This window comes from Erythrolamprus reginae, chromosome 10 (genome assembly GCF_031021105.1).
Source record: "Erythrolamprus reginae isolate rEryReg1 chromosome 10, rEryReg1.hap1, whole genome shotgun sequence".
NCBI lineage: Eukaryota > Metazoa > Chordata > Lepidosauria > Squamata > Dipsadidae > Erythrolamprus > Erythrolamprus reginae.
In genome coordinates, this window is record NC_091959.1 from 7,362,075 (window position 1) to 7,380,761 (window position 18,687).

At 43.1% G+C, this 18,687-nt stretch overlaps 1 protein-coding gene across 6 annotated transcripts in view; it reads right to left on the reverse strand.

Moving 5' to 3' along the window:
• Nucleotides 1–18,687, reverse strand: part of GRAMD2A (GRAM domain containing 2A) — a 49,168-nt gene that overhangs the window by 14,997 nt on the left and 15,484 nt on the right. For 4 of the 6 annotated variants that reach the window (XM_070762060.1, XM_070762055.1, XM_070762061.1 and 1 more), the window contains exon 2: nucleotides 756–851. In XM_070762060.1, the coding sequence (XP_070618161.1) occupies nucleotides 756–841 (86 nt within the window). In that variant the 5' untranslated portion in view covers nucleotides 842–851. Of the gene's footprint in view, nucleotides 1–603; nucleotides 856–18,687 lie in introns of all 6 variants that reach the window. The other 2 variants (XM_070762058.1, XM_070762059.1) reach the window with 2 other exon arrangements.

Consider the following 18,687-nt stretch of genomic DNA (forward strand, 5'->3'; position numbering starts at 1 on the left):
GCAGCTACAAAACATGCAGAAATAGGGCGGCATAGAGCAGTGATGGCAAACCTTTTTTTCCTCCTGTGCCGAAAGAGCGTGGGTGTGTGCTATCGGGCGTGCACGAGTGGCCACACCCATAATTCAACGCCTGGGGAGGACAAAAACAGCTTCCCCTGCCCCCTGGTGGCCCTCTGTAGGCCAGAAATGGCCTCTTTCCCAACTTTGGCTCAGTAGGCTCGCGTTTCACCCTCCCCGGGCTCCAAAGGCTTCCCTGGAGCTGGGGAGGGTAAAAACGCCCTCCCCCCATCCCCCTGGAGGCTCTCTGGAAGCCAAAAACGCCCTCCCAGAGCTTCTGTATGAGCCAAAAATGAGCTGGCCAGCACACACATGCACGATGGAACTGAGCTAGGGCAATGTTTCACGTGCCAGCAGATATGGCTCCGCGTGCCACCTGGTGCGCTCGTGCCATAGATTCGCCATCACTGGCATAGAGCCGTTACGCTTAAAACTGCAGTGATTCGCTTAATAACCATGGCAAACCGGGGCGCCGCAACTTATTTTAATAGCCGCCTTGCATAGCAGGAGATGTTCTGGCTGTAATTGCCGTTAAGGGAGGTCTACCTGTATTCAGGTGTACACCGTTCAACCTGCAGCTTGTACCAAACTGGCCGAGCTTGCAACCTGTCAGGAAGAGCGGCTGATGGATGAGACAATAGTCGGCCTTCTTCCAGGTGCTTGGCCTTCCTGCCGGGCGGGCGTGAGGTCATTCTCACCTGCCATTCGGGGGATCCGAGTTCTTTTCCTTGTGCCAGGGTTCTAGCTTGTCCAGGCTGTGCATGAGCGCTGATTTCTCATGCATTGGTTTGGAACTGCAGACAAAGGGAGAAGGGAGAGGAAAAGAGAGAGAGAGAGAAAACACACACGTCAAAATGTGGGTTTGAGCAGCCTTACTCGAGCGTTAACAGAATAATAGAATTGGAAGGGACCGTGGAGGTCTTCTAGACCCGCGATGGTGAACCTATGGCAGTGATGGCGAACCTTTTTTTTCCTCGGGTGCCGCAAGAAAGTGCCTGGGCGGTATCGCGCATGCATTTAACTCCGAACCTCAACTTTTTCCTTTTCCATAATGGGTATAAATATTGTACATCCAATGGGTGTAAATACCGTGTTTCCCCGAAAGTAAGACAGTGTCTTACTTTCTTTTTACCCCCAAAAGCCCCACTACGTCTTACTTTCGGGGTATGTCTTACATTGGAAAAAAATGGAAAGGGTCGCGTTCCCGAAGGCATCTCCCCAGAGTCCAGAAGGGCAGCCGCGGGACAGGAGCCTCGTGAGCCCTGTTCCAAGTTCAACGTCAGGGCTCCAAGCGGCGTGCACGCGTGGAGCCACAGACGCGTGTCGGGGAAGCATGTGTCTGGAGGGGAGGAGCCGCTCTGCGCAGTTGGGCAGCCCCACCTGCCTGCCGGAAAGGAGGCGGGCGAAGGAGGGCGCAGCTCCGGCCGCTCGCCTCGGAGCTGGTCGGCCTCGCTGGCCGCTTGCAGCCGAGCCTCAGCAGGACTCGGTTGCTGGGACCAGCGCCTTCGCTGCAAGCCGCTGCCCGCTCGGCTCGCTTCGGACCAGCGCCGTCCTTCGCTTTGCCAAGCCGGGGAAGAGGCGGTGGCGCCGCAGCGAGGCGAAGGTGAGGGGCGCGCGGGGAGCTTGGAAGCGACGTCATCGGGCTCCCCCCCCGGCAATACCCCCGTGTTTCCCCGAAAGTAAGACATATGTCTTACTTTCGGGGTACGGCTTATATTAGCCGACCCCCCTGAAACCCCCGATACGTCTTACAATCGGGGGTGTCTTACTATCGGGGAAACAGGGTAGTCTCTTTTTTTGGATCCCATGGAAATTTCAAGCCACAGTCCGCTGCGTAAGAAGTGAAATAATCTGATTACATTTCTGCTATTTATATATATAAATCGTGTGGTGATACATCAATTGTGTATGTGCAATTTATATGTTTATGTATTATATATATATATATACACAGAAAACCATCATAAATAAAAGGTTTGTGTGTATTGCGTCTTATTTGCTTTGGCTTAGAAGGAAGAATGTACAGTACTTACCATCTGCAATTGTGTAGTGAATAACAAACACAATTCATTGTGTATTGTGTGAAGCTGACCATTGCTAAATGTTCTGGTTTAGGATTATGGGGTAAACTCAGCCAGGTTTTAGCAAGTCCTGCACAGTTTAAAGGACTGAGTTATAAGCTATTAATACCTTCTGAATAATAAGAGAAACCCCTTGGTAGAGATTTATACATAAAAGGAACTTGCAGCATTTTCTCCCCTTTTTATAATATACTTATAAATCCTATTTTTTCAGAATAATGATGTTTCTATGATATAGCTCAAAACCCTAGAAATGGTGGTAGACTTTAAGAGAAACCCTTCCACCCTTCCACCTCTCACAATACTAGACAACACAGTATCAACAGTAGAGACCTTCAAATTTCTAGGTTCTATCATATCTCAAGACCTAAAATGGTCACCTAGCATCAAAAACATCATCAAAAAAGTACAACAAAGAATGTTCTTTCTGCCCCAGCTCAGGAAGCTCAAACTGCCCAAGGAGCTGCTGATACAGTTCTACAGAGGAATCATTGAGTCTGTCATCTGCACCTCTATAACTGTCTGGTTTGGTGCTGCAACCCAACAGGACCGACACAGACTTCAGAGGAGAATCAGAACTGCAGAAAAAACAATTGCTGCCAACCTGCCTTCCATTGAGGACCTGTATACTGCACGAGTCAAAAAGAGGGTGGGGAAAATATTCACTGACCCCTCACATCCTGGACACAAATTGTTTCAACTCCTACCCTCAAAACGTCGCCACAGAGCCCTGCACACCAAGATAACTAGACACAAGAACAGTTTTCCCCCGAACGCCATCACTCTACTAAATAAATAATTCCCTCAACATATATATATATGTCACGTTTTTTACTGAATTTGAAAATTAAGGGAGACTAGGATAGATCTATTTCGGCCTTATTTTGGCCTCACCAGCTAGCCATACCCACTGGGACTTGAACCTGAAACCTTTGCCTTGTAAGGCAGAGAATTATCCTCTAGGCTACAGTATCCAATCCCTTCAGCTCTGCACCAGGGAAAGGTTACATATTTTTGTGTCGAATCAATCACCCTGGTGTATTGAAGGAACATCACAGCTCCTTATTTGCCTCTCGGCCCAACCCAGGGCCATTTCCAAGGCAGTTAATTTTATTGATAGTAAAATACATGATGAAGGTATAAACACAAGATTTGGGAAAAGTCTACATTCGTGGCACGCAGAAGCATGGAGAGCAGCTCGCACCTCCTTGAAAAACCTTTCGCAAACAGCTTCCACTAAGCAAATAAAGTTATTCCGGCCTCTGGCCTGGGTCACCTTATCTGTCCAGATAGCTGGCTTATCAGATACCAGCTCGGCAGGTGGCTTTTGGGAAACCCAGAACAAACAGCCCTTGAGCGAAAGGTTATCTTTTGCAGAGGCCAAGAGCTGCAATTCAAAAGGCTGAGAGGGGGCAAAACAAGCCAAGCCATTCCAGATAAAAATAATGAGAAAAGAACGGTTGTCAACAGGAAAGGAAACGGACTTAGGAGAAGGAAGGGTGGTTGGAAAAATTTATTTATTTATTTATTAGATTTGTATGCCACCCCTCCCCGAAGACTCGGGGCGGCTCACAACAGCAATAAAAACAATATAACAGTGGAACAAATCTAATATTAAAAATATATAAAACCCTATCATTACTTAAAAACCAAACAGCAACATTCATACCAAACATAAAACAAAGTATAAAAAATAGCCTGGGGGGTAAGTGTCTCAACTCCCCCATGCCTGGGGGTATAAGTGAGTCTTAAGTAGTTTACGAAAGACAGGAAGGGTGGGGGCAGTTCTAATCTCCGGGGGGATTTGGTTCCAGAGGGCTGGGGCCGCCACAGAGAAGGCTCTTCCCCTGGGTCCCGCCAAACGACATTGTTTAGTCGACGGGACCCGGAGAAGGCCAACTCTGTGGGACCTTATCAGTCACTGGGATTTGTGCGGTAGCAGGCAGATGTCTTGGGCATGAAATGGATCAAGTAGCCCTTGCAGAACTCTTCCTCGTTCAATCAAAGCTTTCTAGGTTATCTCCCAAGCGGAGAATGGAAGGTTCATTTGGGACAGAATATAAATTGTCCAGCTTTGGACCGCTTAGCATTGCTCCCATCACCCATCTCCTCCCACTTAGGACCGTATGACTGTAACTTGTTGCTTGTATCCTTACAATTTATATTAATACAGTCACACCTCGTCTTGCAAACGCCTCGTCATACAAACTTTTCGAGATACAAACCCGGGGTTTAAGATTTTTTTGCCTCTTCTTACAAACTATTTTCACCTTACAAACCCACCGCCACAGTGGGATGCCCTGCCTCCGGACTTCCGTTGCCAGCGAAGCACCCGTTTTTGCACTGGGGAATCCCAGCATCGCAAAAACGGGCAACGCAAGTCCGGAGGTGGGGTTTCCCAGCAAAGGGAGCATCCGTGAAATCGCAGCATCGCAAAAACACAGAGGTCTGGAGGTGGGGTTTTGAGCACTTCGGTGGTTTTTGCAATGCTGCGATTTCATGGATGCTCCCTTTGCTGGGAAACCCCACCTCCGGACTTGCGTTGCCAGCGAAGTGCCCGTTTTTGCGATGCTGGGATTGCCCTGCTGGGATTCCCCTGCAGCATCGCAAAAACACAGAAGTCCGGAGGTGGGGTTTCCCATGGAGGGGAGCCTCAGGGGAATCCCACCAGCGCAAAAACGGGCGCTTCGGCTGGCAAAAGGGGTGAATTTTGGGCTTGCACGCATGAATCGCTTTTCCATTGATTCCTATGGGAAACATGGTTTCGTCTTACAAACTTTTCACCTTAAGAACCTCGTCCCGGAACCAATTAAGTTTGTAAGACAAGGTATCACTGTATTGATTGTTTCTTGATTGCTTATTTGAACTCTATGACAATCATTAAGTGTTGCACGTCCAACTGTATCTTTTCTTTTATGTACACTGAGAGCATCGGCACCAAAGACAAATCCCTTGTGTGTCCAGTCACACTTGGCCAACAAAGAATGCTATTCTGTTTCTATTCTTCTGTTCTATTCTGTTCCATTCTATTTTCAATTATTCTATTCTATTCTTCTACTCTTTTCTATTATTCTGTTCTATTCTATTCCTATTCTTCTATTCTATTCTGTTCTCCGAATCCTCGGAGAGGGGCGGCATACAAATCTAATAAATTATTATTATTAAATTATTATGATTCTGTTCTAAAACAGAATAGAATAAAATAGAATTATTTTCTTGGCCAATTGTGATAGAACACACCAGGAATTTGTCTTTGGTGCATATACTCTCAGTGTACATAAACACACACACATATATATATAGTCAAGAATTATGAGGTACAACACTCAATGATTGTCATAGGGGTCAAATAAGCAATGAAGAAACAATCAATATTAATAAAAAATCTTAAGAGTGCAAGCAACAAGTTACAGTGATACAGTCATAAGTGGGAGGAAATGGGTGATAGGAATGATGAGAAAAAACTAGTACTAATAGTAAACTTTGCAGACTTTGTAAATAGTGTGACAGTGTTGAGGGAATTATTTGTTTACTAGTTCTCCAAACTATTCAAAATTTTCACTACCGGTTCTCCAGAACCGATCAGGACCTGCTGAATCCCACCTCTGAAATCCATCTATCTGAGCCACTCGCTTGGCAAGACATTGGAAAATTTGCCTAGAAATCTTAAGCATAAAACATATCAGGAAAGACTTCATGAACTCAATCTGTATAGAGAACAGAAGGAAAAAGGGGGGACATAGAAACATAGAAACATAGAAGACTGACGGCAGAAAAAGACCCCATGGTCCATCTAGTCTGCCCTTTTACTATTTCCTGTATTTTATCTTACAATGGATATATGTTTATCCCAGGCATGTTTAAATTCGGTTACTGTGGATTTACCAACCACGTCTGCTGGAAGTTTGTTCCAAGGATCTACTACTCTTTCGACATGATCGAAACATTTAAATATATTAAAGGGTTAAATAAGGTCCAGGAGGGAAGTGTTTTTAATAGGAAAGTGAACACAAGAACAAGGGGACACAATCTGAAGTTAGTTGGGGGGAAGATCAAAAGCAACATGAGAAAATATTATTTCACTGAAAGAGTAGTAGATCCTTGGAACAAACTTCCAGCAGACGTAGTAGATAAATCCACAGGAACTGAATTTAAACATGCCTGGGATAAACATATATCCATCCTAAGATAAAATACAGAAAATAGTATAAGGGCAGACTAGATGGACCATGAGGTCTTTTTCTGCCGTCAGACTTCTATGTTTCTATGTTTCTAAAACTGCAAGTAGTCAATAATGACTTGAAGGCACAAATTAATCAATCTTAAACCAACCATCACTGCAAAAAAAAAAAAACCACACACAAAAAAACCCAGTAATAAAATATGGGCTAGTCACACGGTTAACCCAATTTAAAACTGTCACGAGTTATGACTGTTAAGGGCATGTTCTGCTACGGTAGTCACTGGAGGATTTTAAATATTGCCACTGATGCCCTTCCTAAAATTTTAGGGCTAAACAGGGTTTTTTCTTTCCCCTGCTGGCAAAATGGACAAAATTGGAACCTCCAGCCTTTAAAAATAAGTCAGTTTACAAAACGTGCTCCTATCTCTATCTCTTAAGTCCCCTTATCAGCTCCTGGAAACCACCTCTGATATCTGGTAAATAAATTCAAGATAAGAAAGAGATAAGATTGCAAACTTTATTTCCTTTCTCAGCCAAACCGCAGGGATAAATCGCTTTGGAGAGGAAAAAAGCAGTGGAAAAGTTGAGACCTCAAAAGAGACAGTGTATATTTCCACGTCCTCTTCCATGTTAAGCGCCACAGTCTGGAGGAATATTAAGAGAAATTTGACTAATAACTTCCTCATTTCGATATTAAAAAAAGAGTATTGGGACAATAGGTTAAAGCCAAATATTGCAACCCTTAACTATGGAGTCCTTGATGCTCCCTGAGCCAGAGGTTGTTGGTTTGCAGATGTTTCTAACTAGGTAATATCACCCCTGTACTCAAGGTATTCCTTGAGCTAGAATAATAATAATAATAATAATAATAATAATAATAATAATAATAATAATAATAATAATAATAATAATTTTTATTATTATTATTATTTATTGGATTTGTATGCCGCCCCTCTCCGTAGACTCGGGGCGACTAACAACAGTGGTAAAAACAACATGCGACAATCCAATACTAAAACAGCTAAAAACCCTTATTATAAAAACCAATCATACATACAAACATACCATGCATAAAATTGTAAAGGCCTAGGGGGAAAGAGTATCTCAATTCCCCCATGCCTGGCGGCAGAGGTGGGTTTTAAGGAGCTTACGAAAGGCAAGGAGGGTGGGGGCAATTCTAATCTCTGGGGGGAGTTGGTTCCAGGGGGCCGGGGCCGCCACAGAGAAGGCTCTTCCCCTGGGTCCCGCCAAGCGACATTGTTTAGTTGACGGGACCCGGAGAAGGCCCACTCTGTGGGACCTAACTGGTCGCTGGGATTCGTGCAGCAGAAGGCGGTCCCTTAGATAATCTGGTCCGGTGCCATGAAGGGCTTTATAGGTCATAACCAACACTTTGAATTGTGACCGGAAATGTAGGCCTTGATAGGTCATCATCCCAAGAGATTGCGGGACAAAATAACTGTGGTGGGTTCATATAGACCCAACAGGAACCATCTTCAGTGGTCTTATGGATTTAAGCAAGATCTCGCAGGCAAGAGGCGGTCCCATAAATAGCCTGGCCCTGAGCCATGTAGGCTTTATAGGTAATAACCAACACCTTGAATTGTGCCCGGAGACTAATAGGAAACCAGTGCTTCCTATTTTATTTTAATTGTGCTTAAACTGTTTTTATAGCGGGTTTTCTGTCTTGTTTTTTTAATATTTTGGATGTTATTTTTGGTTGTGAGCCGCCCAGAGTCCCAGGAGTGGGTAGCATAAAAATGTGAATAAATAAATAAGTAATAAATAACTCAGAGTTGAGCCAGATTCCTTCATCGAGATTTCTACCAAGCATAGAAACATAGAAACATAGAAGACTGACGGCAGAAAAAGACCTCATGGTCCATCTAGTCTGCCCTTATACTATTTCCTGTGTTTCATCTTACAATGGATATATGTTTATCCCAGGCATGTTTAAATTCAGTTCCTGTGGATTTACCAACCACGTCTGCTGGAAGTTTGTTCCAAGGATCTACTACTCTTTCAGTGAAATAATATTTTCTCACGTTGCTTTTGATCTTTCCCCCAACTAACTTCGGATTGGGTCCCCTTGTTCTTGTGTTCACTTTCCTATTAAAAAAAAGACTCAAAGAAAACAGAAAAGACTCAAAGAGCATCATTTGTGTGTGTGTGTGTGATCTTCCTACCTCCTTCCCTCCCCTACATTTTTATTTGCAAGCGTTCATGCCCTATTTTGTCTAAGCTGCACTGGGAAGATGCCTTTCCCTGCAAACTGGGGAGGTTGGGGGGGGGAGGAGAGAAATAATTGCTGGTACGAAATAACCGCGGTGGGCTCATTTTAGACCCAACAGGAAGCATCTTCAGCGGTCTTATGGATTTAAGCAAGATCTCGCGGGAGATCTTTTCCATTTTAGGAAACAGAGGTTTCGAGTCGTGCGCAGAAAGAGTTTGCAAACACAGGCGGCGGAAAAGACTTTTTCTTCCACTCAGCAGCGATCAGAGGTCGGATCTTTTAAAGTTTCTGACCTTTGTGTTGTATTACACACTTATTAAATAATTAGAGTTCACTGAAACGTGCGCCTTACTTTCAGGGTTTAATATTTAAAAAAAACCCTGAAAGTAAGGCACACGTTTTAGTGAATTCTAATTATTTAATGTGTAATAATATGCGCACAAATATAGACACGCACACTCGAATGGCAGCGAATATTGGTGGCTTGAGGGATTTTCCACTGACGTACATGGGAAACCAGCCCATCTAACCCAGGAACAGATTGTGTGAATGCAGAGAAAGTGACGTCGGTCCCGGCTGACTTATCTGCACTAGTGTTCAAGGCGCAGGCAGCGTGCCCAGGCAGAGAAGTGCACAAAAGGGGAAACATCACCTAAAAATACCGCTGGTGAATGCGCACTGAGACACATGGAGCCACCAGGATGCTTTAAATCAGCATGCCTCGACCTCAGCAATTGTAAAAAGTGTGGACTTCAATACCCAGAATTCCCCAGTGAACCTGCTTGGTTTAGAGCCGGGGTCGGCAACAGGCAGCGGTTGCCGTTACCGCTGCTATCGGTGCAGCTTTGCATCCCTGGCGCTTCCATGCAGGAAAGGAAGGAAGAACAAGTTGAAATAGGGAAGGGAAGAAAAAAGGAAAGAAGAAAAGGAAAGGACAAAAGATAAAAGGGGCAGGGAGAAGGAAGAAAGAAAGAAAGAAGGATGAAGGAAGGAAGGAAGGAAAAAGAGTTGAAACAGGAAAGGATGAAAGATAAAAGGGGGGAAGGGGCAGGGAGCAGGAAGAAAGGAAGGAAGGAAGGAGAAAGAGTTGAAACAGGAAAGGATGAAAGATAAAAGGGGGGAAGGGGCAGGGAGCAGGAAGAAAGGAAGGAAGGAAGGAGAAAGAGTTGAAACAGGAAAGGAAAGGAAAGAAAAATAGGAAAGAAGGAAAGGACGAAAGATAAAAGGGGGAAGGGGCAGGGAGCAGGAAGAAAGGAAGAAAGAATGAAGGAAGGAAGGAAGGAAGGAGAAAGAGTTGAAACAGGGAAGGAAAAAAAAGGAAAGAAGGAAAGGAAGAAAGATAAAAGGAGGGAAGGAGCAGGGAGAAGGAAGAAGGAAGGAAGGAAGAAAGGAAGGAAAGAAAGAAGGAAGGAGAAAGAGTTGAAACAGAAGGAAAGAAAAGAAAAAAAGGAAAGAAGAAAAGGAAGAAAGATAAAAGGAGGGAAGGAGCAGGGAGAAGGAAGAAGGAAGGAAAGAAGGAAGGAAGGAGAAAGAGTTGAAACAGGGAAGGAAAGAAAAAGAAAGAAGGAAAGAAGGAAAAGAAAGGGAAAAGGAAGGACAAAGTTAGAAGGGACCTTGAAGGTCTTCTAGTCCAACCGCTGTGCTCGAGCGGGAGACCGTTCGAGTACCATTTCAGAGAGATGGTCGTCCAGTCTCTTTTTGAAAGCCTTTGCAGATACAGTGATTCTCATCCCCACCATAAAATCCCTCGTTTCTAACTTGATTCTTGGATAACTTGAAGAGGAATGACCTCCCAATTCCCAGAATTCCCTAGCCATGCACTTCCTCTTCTGGCTCCCCACCCCCCCGTTTTCCCCTGTATCATTCCTCCCCCCCTTCCCAAATACATGCACCCATGGCTTTGCTGGGGGGGGGGGGGGGAAACTACAGGCACATGACTTCCACTGGCAAAAAATTAAAAAAAAGTTTAATTCTGTTTGCAGGATCCCCCGAGGTGCATCTAAAACATTTAAATACGTTAAAGGGTTAAATAAGGTCCAGGAGGGAAGTGTTTTTAATAGGAAAGTGAACATAAGAACAAGGGGGCAAAATCTGAGGTTAGTTGGGGGAAAGATCAAAAGTAACGTGAGAAAATATTATTTGATGGAAACAGCAGTAGAGGCTTGGAACAAATTTCCAGCAGACATGGTTCTCCTATATCTCCTATTCCTTTCTTCTATTCCTATATCTCTTCTTCTATTCTTTCATTGATATGTTCTATTACTATATCTTCTTTTCTATTCTTTCGTAGATATATTTTACTATGAGTATCTCCTCTATAACCTTCATCATGTTTTTTACTATGTATGTATGTATGTATGTATGTATGTATGTATGTATGTATGTATGTATGTATGTATCTATCTATCTATCTATCTATCTATCTATCTATCTATCTATCTATCTATCTATCTATCTATCTATCTATCTATATATATATATATATATACACACCAGGGTGATTCGACACAAAATATGTAACTCTTCCCTGGTGCAGAGCTGAAGGGATTGGATACTGTAGCCTAGAGCATAATTCTCTGCCTTACAAGGCAAAGGTTGCAGGTTCAAGTCCCAGTGGGTATGGCTAGCTGATGAGGCCAAAATAAGGCCGAAATAGATCTATCCTAGTCTCCCTTAATTTTCAAATTCAGCAAAAAAACATGTGACATATATATATATTAAAATATATATACTGTATATAAAAAAAAAGGAGCTGTGATGTTCCTTCAATATACCAGGGTGATTCGACACAAAATGTAACCCTTCCCTGGTACAGAGCTGAAGGGATTGGATACTGTAGCCTAGAGGATAATTCTCTGCCTTACAAGGCAAAGGTTGCAGGTTCAAGTCCCAACTCTCATTAATTAATTAATGGTTGGTAAATCCACAGGAACTGAATTTAAACATGCTTGGGATAAACATATAAACATATATCCATCCTAAGATAAGATACAGGAAATAGTATAAGGGCAGACTAGATGGACCAGGAGGTCTTTTTCTGCCCTCAATCTTCTAGGTTTCTAAAGCTCCTTGGATTGTTTGTCTAGGCAACCGCACACTTCTAATCTCATTCCTGTCGTCCTCCCCCCCCCCTACCCAATTGCATTCTCAACCCTCTTTTGCAATTGTGCTTCAAAGTAGGTCAGGACATAGATGGAAACGAGCGGAGGAGGACGAGGGGGGGGAGTGAGTGGGTGGGTGGGTGGAGGAATGCAGCTCTCTCCCAAGGCAGCCCTGGTCCCTCTAGGTAAGGCACCCAGAGAAAGACACAACACACACACACAATTGCACGCTTTCAGAGCGGAAAAGAGACACACGTACACCCGCCCTTTGCAATGCATCTCAGCTGCTGTTTGACCCTGGTTATGGGACACAAATTAGTATTCGGGAAGCCTCTCCTTGAGCCAACAAGCCAAAAATGATCCAATTCAGACAAGCAGCAGCTCTTTACAGAGAATTAAAAAGCAATCCAAATAAATACCCGGGAGAGAGCAAAGCCCAATTGTGGTGTGTGTGTGGTTAATCAACGCTTAACGCTTTGACCCCTGTGACAATCATTAAGTGTTGTAAAAGCCACGGAAACTGCAGTTTAATGTTTCCAAATGTAAAATAATGCACTTGGGGAAAAGGAATCCTCAATCTGAGTATTGAATAGGCAGTTCTGTGTTAGCAAAAATTTCAGAAGAGAAGGGTTTAGGGGGAGTGATTTCTGACAGCCTCAAAATGGGTGAACAGTGTGGTCAGGCGGTAGGGAAAGCGAGTCAAATGCTTGGCTGCATAGCTAGAGGTATCACAAGCAGGAAGAGGGAGATTGTGATCCCGCTGTATAGAACTTTTCTAGATAAGAACCGGGTAATAAGAAATGGGTCACGGTGTGGGAGCAACTGTTCAAAACCGGAAGAAGTTCCTGAAGACCTCTGACAGCGAAAAGGGGGCAGGGAGTGATGCACACAAGTGAATATCTTGTTGAGCCATTTTTGGCAGTCTCTAGGCTCCACGAAGCTTTCTTTCTTTCTTTCTTTCTTTCTTCCTTCCTTCCTTCCTTCCTTCCTTCCTCCCTTCCTTCCATTAGATTTGCATGCCGCCCCTCTCCGAAGACTCGGGGCGGCTCACAACAGTAATAAAAACAAGATAGTAGTAGAACAAATCTAATATTAAAAAACATATAAAACCCTATCATTATTTTAAAAACCAAACAGCACATTCATACCAAACATAAAACAAAGTATAAAAAAGCCTGGGGGGAAAGGTGTCTCAACTCCCCCATGCCTGGCGGCATAAGTGAGTCTTGAGTAGTTTACGAAAGACAGGGAGGGTGGGGGCAGTTCTAATCTCCGGGGCCACCACAGAGAAGGCTCTTCCCCTGGGGCCCGCCAGACGACATTGTTTAGTTGACGGGACCCGGAGAAGGCCAACTCTGTGGGACCTAATCGGCCGCTGGGATTCGTGCGGCAGAAGATGATCCCGGAGGTATTCTGGTCCGATGCCATGTAGGACTTTAAAGGTCATTACCAATACTTTAAATTGTGACCGGAAACTGATTGGCAGCCAATGTTGGAGAGACATGGGCTATAGGTTCGCCATCATTTTGTGTATGGTCTCCTGCTTGAGGGGGTGGTGGACTAGATGACCTACAAGGTGCTTTCGAACTCCGTTAATCCATTAGTTGGCCTTCTCCGGGTCCCATCAACTAAACAATGTCGGTTGGCGGGCCCCAGGGGAAGAGCCTTCTCTGTGGCGGCCCCCGACTCTCTGGAACCAGCTCCCCCCCAGAGATTAGAACTGCCCCTACCCTCCTTGCCTTTCATAAACTCCTCAAAACCCACCTTTGTTGTCAGGCATGGGGGAACTGAGATATCTCCCCTGGGGCCTATACAGTTTATGTATGGTATGTTTATATGTATGTCTACTTAATAATGGGGTTTTTGAAAAAATATGTTAAATTGTAAATTATTAGATTTGTCATGAACTGTTTTTATTGTGTTGTGAGCCGCCCCGAGTCTACGGAGATGGGCGGCATACAAATCTAATTATTATTAATAATAATAATAATAATAATAATAATAATAATAATAGTAATAATAATTAACCTCAATGGCAGCTGAGACTCTTAGAGTTGCCCCTGAGCAGCCCACAATCACCTGAGCTTTGAGATCAGAGACTATTTAGCCAAGCAATTGAAATAAGTCCAACCCGATTTCCAGATTGCACCTGGAATTTAGTATCTCTGCTGTACGTGATACGATCTTTAAAACGTAGGCTTAGAGCTGGTAAGAGGAAGAAGGTCAAAAGGGGGTGTGGGGTTTTTGATCTTGAGAAACGAGCCTTTCTTGGGAGGCTTGTAGCTATTTTTGGGGCCAACCACCCCCTGGGCTAATTTTAGTTACTCGCATCAATAGGAATCGCCCAGCTTATCCGGTAAATAGAGGCGGGAAAGGAAAGATTAGGCTGGACATAGTCCATTAATCTTCCTGGGGCCAATATGTTAACAAAAAATTGGAATCAAGGAATAACGAGACAGTTGCAAGTTGGAAACTAGACATAAATTGTAAGCCAAGATCTACTAAAGTGGTTTCACAGGGGAATTGCTACCGCACGAATCCCAGTGGCCGATAAGGTCCCACAGAGTGGGCCTTCTCTGGGTCCCGTCGACTAAACAATGTCGTCTGGCGGGCCCCAGGGGAAGAGCCTTCTCTGTGGCGGCCCCAGCCCTCTGGAATCAACTCCCCCCGGAGATTAGAACTGCTCACACCCTCCTTGTCTTCCGTAAACTACTTAAGACCCACTTATACCGCCAGGCATGGGGGATTTGAGACACCTTTCCCCCAGGCTTATTATAATTTATGTTTGGTATATATGTGCTGTTTGGTTTTTAATTATGATAGGGTTTTTAGTTTTTTTTCTTAATATTAGATTTGTGCCTACGGTATATATATTGTTTTATCGTTTGTTGTGAGCCGCCCCGAGTCTTCGGAGAGGGGCGGCATACAAATCTAATAAATTATTATTATTATTATTATTATTATTATTATTATTATTATTATTATTATTATTATTAATTGGGACTAGCTTCCTGTATCATCCCACCATTCTATAGCCTTACAATTTAAAGATAATGGGGCTACTGCGTGGGGGCGAGGGCAAGAATATTAAAAAATATCTCAGCTTTTCCTAAATTGGATGACTTCTGGTGGACTTCAACTCCCAGAATTCCCCAATTGCGGAGAATTCTTGAGTGTTGACATGGAATTATTATTATTATTATTATTATTATTATTATTATTATTATTATTATTATTATTATTATTATTATTATTATTTAGACTTGTATGCCGCCCCTCTCCGTAGACTCGGGGCGGCTTACAGCAATGACAAAAACAATATATAATGAGAAATCTAATAGTTAGAATCTAAAATAACAATAATACATTTAAAAAGTCTAAAAAACAAGAAACCCCAATATATAAAAACATACATACAGTCATATCATACACAAAAAACTACATAGGCAGGGGGAGATGTTTCAGTTCCCCCACGCTTGACGACAGAGGTGGGTTTTAAGGAGTTTACGAAAGGCAAGGAGGGTGGGGGCAGTTTTAATCTCTAGAGGGAGCTGATTCCAGAGGGTCGGAGCCGCCACACAGAAGGCTCTCCCCCTGGGTCCCGCCAAACGACATTGTTTAGTTGACGGGACCCGGAGGAGACCAACTCTGTGGGACCTAACCGGTCGCTGGGATTCGTGCGGCAGAAGGCGGTCTTGCAGATACCCTGGTCCGGTGCCTTATCTGTCAAGTTGCTGTTGCTAAGACTGGGGAATTCTGGGAGTTGAAGTCCAAACATCTTAAAGTTCCACAGTTGACAAACATTGATCTAGAATTGTGATGGTGAAGCTATGGCATGCTTGCCACAGGTGGCACACCGAGCCATATCTGCTGGCACGCAAGTGGTGCCCTAGCTCAGCTCCAGCGCTGAACGTTTGCCATCACTGATCTAGAATCTCGCAAATGCATTGGTTGCCGATCAGTTTCCGATCACAATTCAAAGTGTTGGTTATGACTTATAAAGCCCTTCATGGCACCGGACCAGATGACCTCAGGGACCGCCTTCTGCTGCACGAATTCCAGCGACCAGTTAGGTCCCACAGAGTGGATCTTCTCCGGGTCCCGTCAACTAAACAATGTCGCTTGGCAGGACCCAGGGGAAGAGCCTTCTCTGTGGCGGCCCCGGCCCTCTGGAATCAACTCCCCCAGAGATTAGAATTGCCCCCACCCTCCTTGCCTTTCATAAGCTGCTTAAAACCCACCTCTGCCGTCAGAAATGGGGGAATTGAGATCCTCTTTCCCTCTAGGCCTTTACAATTCTATGCATGGTATGTATGTATGTATGTTTGGTTTTTATATTAATGGGGTTTTAATCGTTTTTAGTACTGAATTACTATTGTACACTGTTTTATTGTTGCTGTTAGCCGCTCCGAGTCTCCGGAGAGGGGCGGCATACAAATCAAATCAAATTAAATCAAATAAAAAAATATGAGCTTGTGAAGAAAAATTGTTGCCTGACAGGGAAAGTCACTATTTTTGGTCTGAAACCTGATCTTTATTCTTTATTTTCAGCCTCTTTGGCTGGCACATCGGACCCAGGAGACCAACTTATTTCCTGGAGGTAGAACAATCACGGAAACCCATTAATGGTGCCACTGGGCAACCGCTGCCTATCTCATTTGTAACTTGATAAAATATTTTCTCTTTCCTCTTCCTTTTTCACCCAACCACAAAAAAAGCTGGTCCCGAATCAAATTCCAGACTAGACGTGAAGAATACCTTCATATCTTGGTTTTATTCTCTGGTGCGCTAAAAAAAACACCCAGAAATGCAGCTGGTGCAACTTCACAAACTTTGCAAGTTCATTTTAGGCCTTTTGCCGACAAACCGACTGACGCAATCCAATACCGCTCGTGCGCGCCAGCCACTGAACTCCTTCACAAGGGTAGCGTTAAAATTCAGAGCAGAAGTAGAGAGGATTTTTCTTGTGGCCTTGTACTAAAGCAGAGGTCTTCAAACTTGACAACATAAGTGCACCAGAGTGCCTACCGTCCCCTGTCCTATAGTCTCTCCTATATCTCCTATATCTTATATATATATATAAGATATGATATATGAAACTAGACTTATAATCCTGGACCTAGAAAGCTTAGAACTAAAACACCTTAAACATGATCTAAGTATTGCCCACAAGATTATATGCTGTCGGCGACTACTTCAGCTTCAACCACAACAACACAAGAGCACACAACAGATTTAAACTTAATATTAACTGCTCCAAACCTGACTGTAAAAAATACGACTTTAGTAATCGGGTTGTCGAAGCGTGGAACTCATTACCGGACTCTGTAGTATCACCCCCTAACCCCCAACACTATACCCTTAGACTGTTCTCGGTTGACCTCTCCAGATTCCTAAGTGGTCAGTAAGGGGCGTGCATAAGTGCACTAGAGTGCCTTCCGACCCCTGTCCTACTGTCTCTCCTATATCCCATATACATCTTCTCTTCTATCCCTATATCTTTCTTCTATTCACTCATTGATTATTTTATCCTATACAGTACTCTCTCTTCTATTCTTTCTCTAATTTTATTTCCTCGAAGGTGTCCTCTATTACAGTACCTTCGTTGTGTATTATTGTGTATTGGACTAAATAAAATAAATAAAATAAATAAAAATAAATATCTTCTATCCATCATCTATCTATTATATCTCTTTTATCTCTTATATTTCTTGCTATTCTCTCTAGTTATATTTTACTCCTATATTTGTCTTCTATACTCTCTTTGATACATTGTACTGGTATATATCCTCTATAACAGCGGTCCCCAAACTACGGCCAGTGGGCCAGAGGCGGCCCGCTGAGGTCTTTTTAACCGGCCCGTGGCAGCACACGAGATTTTACTGATCGATATAATAAGAGGGAGAATAGAGAGGGAGAGAGAGAAATGAAGAGGAGAGATAGAAAGGGAGAAATAGAGAGGGGGGGAGAGAGAAAGTGTGAGAGATACAAAGAGGGAGAGTTAGAAAGAGAGTGAGTGAGAGAAAGAGAGAAGAGAGAGAGAGAAGAGAAAGAGGGAGAGATAGAGAGGGAGAGAGAAAGGAAGAGGGAGAGATGGAAGAGAGAGAGAGAGAGAAAGAGAAAAATGAGAAAATGATGGAGGGAAGGAACGAGGGAGAGGAAAATGGAACAAACGAGAGAAAAGGAAGAGGGAAGAGAGAAGTGGAGAGGAAGGAGGGAGGGAAGGAAGGAAGGAGAAATGGAGTTTGTTGATTTAAGTTTAAATTTACTTGTTAATAAAAGAAGTATAAATTACTTAATTACTTAATTATTAATTACTTATTACTTCTTTCTTTATTTGTATTTGTTCCCATTTTGTTTTTTACTTTAAATAAGGTATGTGTAGTGAGCATAGGGATTTGTTCATAGGTTTTTTTTTATAGTCCGGCCTCCAACAGTCTGAGGGACAGTGAACTGGCCCCCTGATGTAAAAAGTTTGGGGACCCCTGCTCTATAACCTTCATTGTGTATTAGACAAATAAATAACTAATAACAAACAAACAAACAAATAAAATATCTTCTCTTCTATCCCATCATCTATCTATTATATTTCTTTTATCTCTTATATATTTTCTGCTATTCTCTTGAGTAATATTTTACTCCTATATTTTCTCTTCTATACTCTCTTTGATACCATTCTACTCATATATATCCTCTATAACCTTCAAACAAATAAATAAATAAAAACATAGAAACATAGACATAGAAACATAGAAACATAGAAGTCTGACGGCAGAAAAAGACCTCATGGTCCATCTAGTCTGCCCTTATACTATTTTCTGTATTTTATCTTAGGATGGATATATGTTTATCCAGGCATGTTTAAATTCAGTTACTGTGATTTATCTACCACGTCTGCTGGAAGTTTGTTCCAAGGATCTACTACTCTTTCAGTAAAATAATATTTTCTCATGTTGCTTTGATCTTTCCCCCAACTAACTTCAGATTGTGTCCCCTTGTTCTTGTGTTCACTTTCCTATTAAAAACACTTCC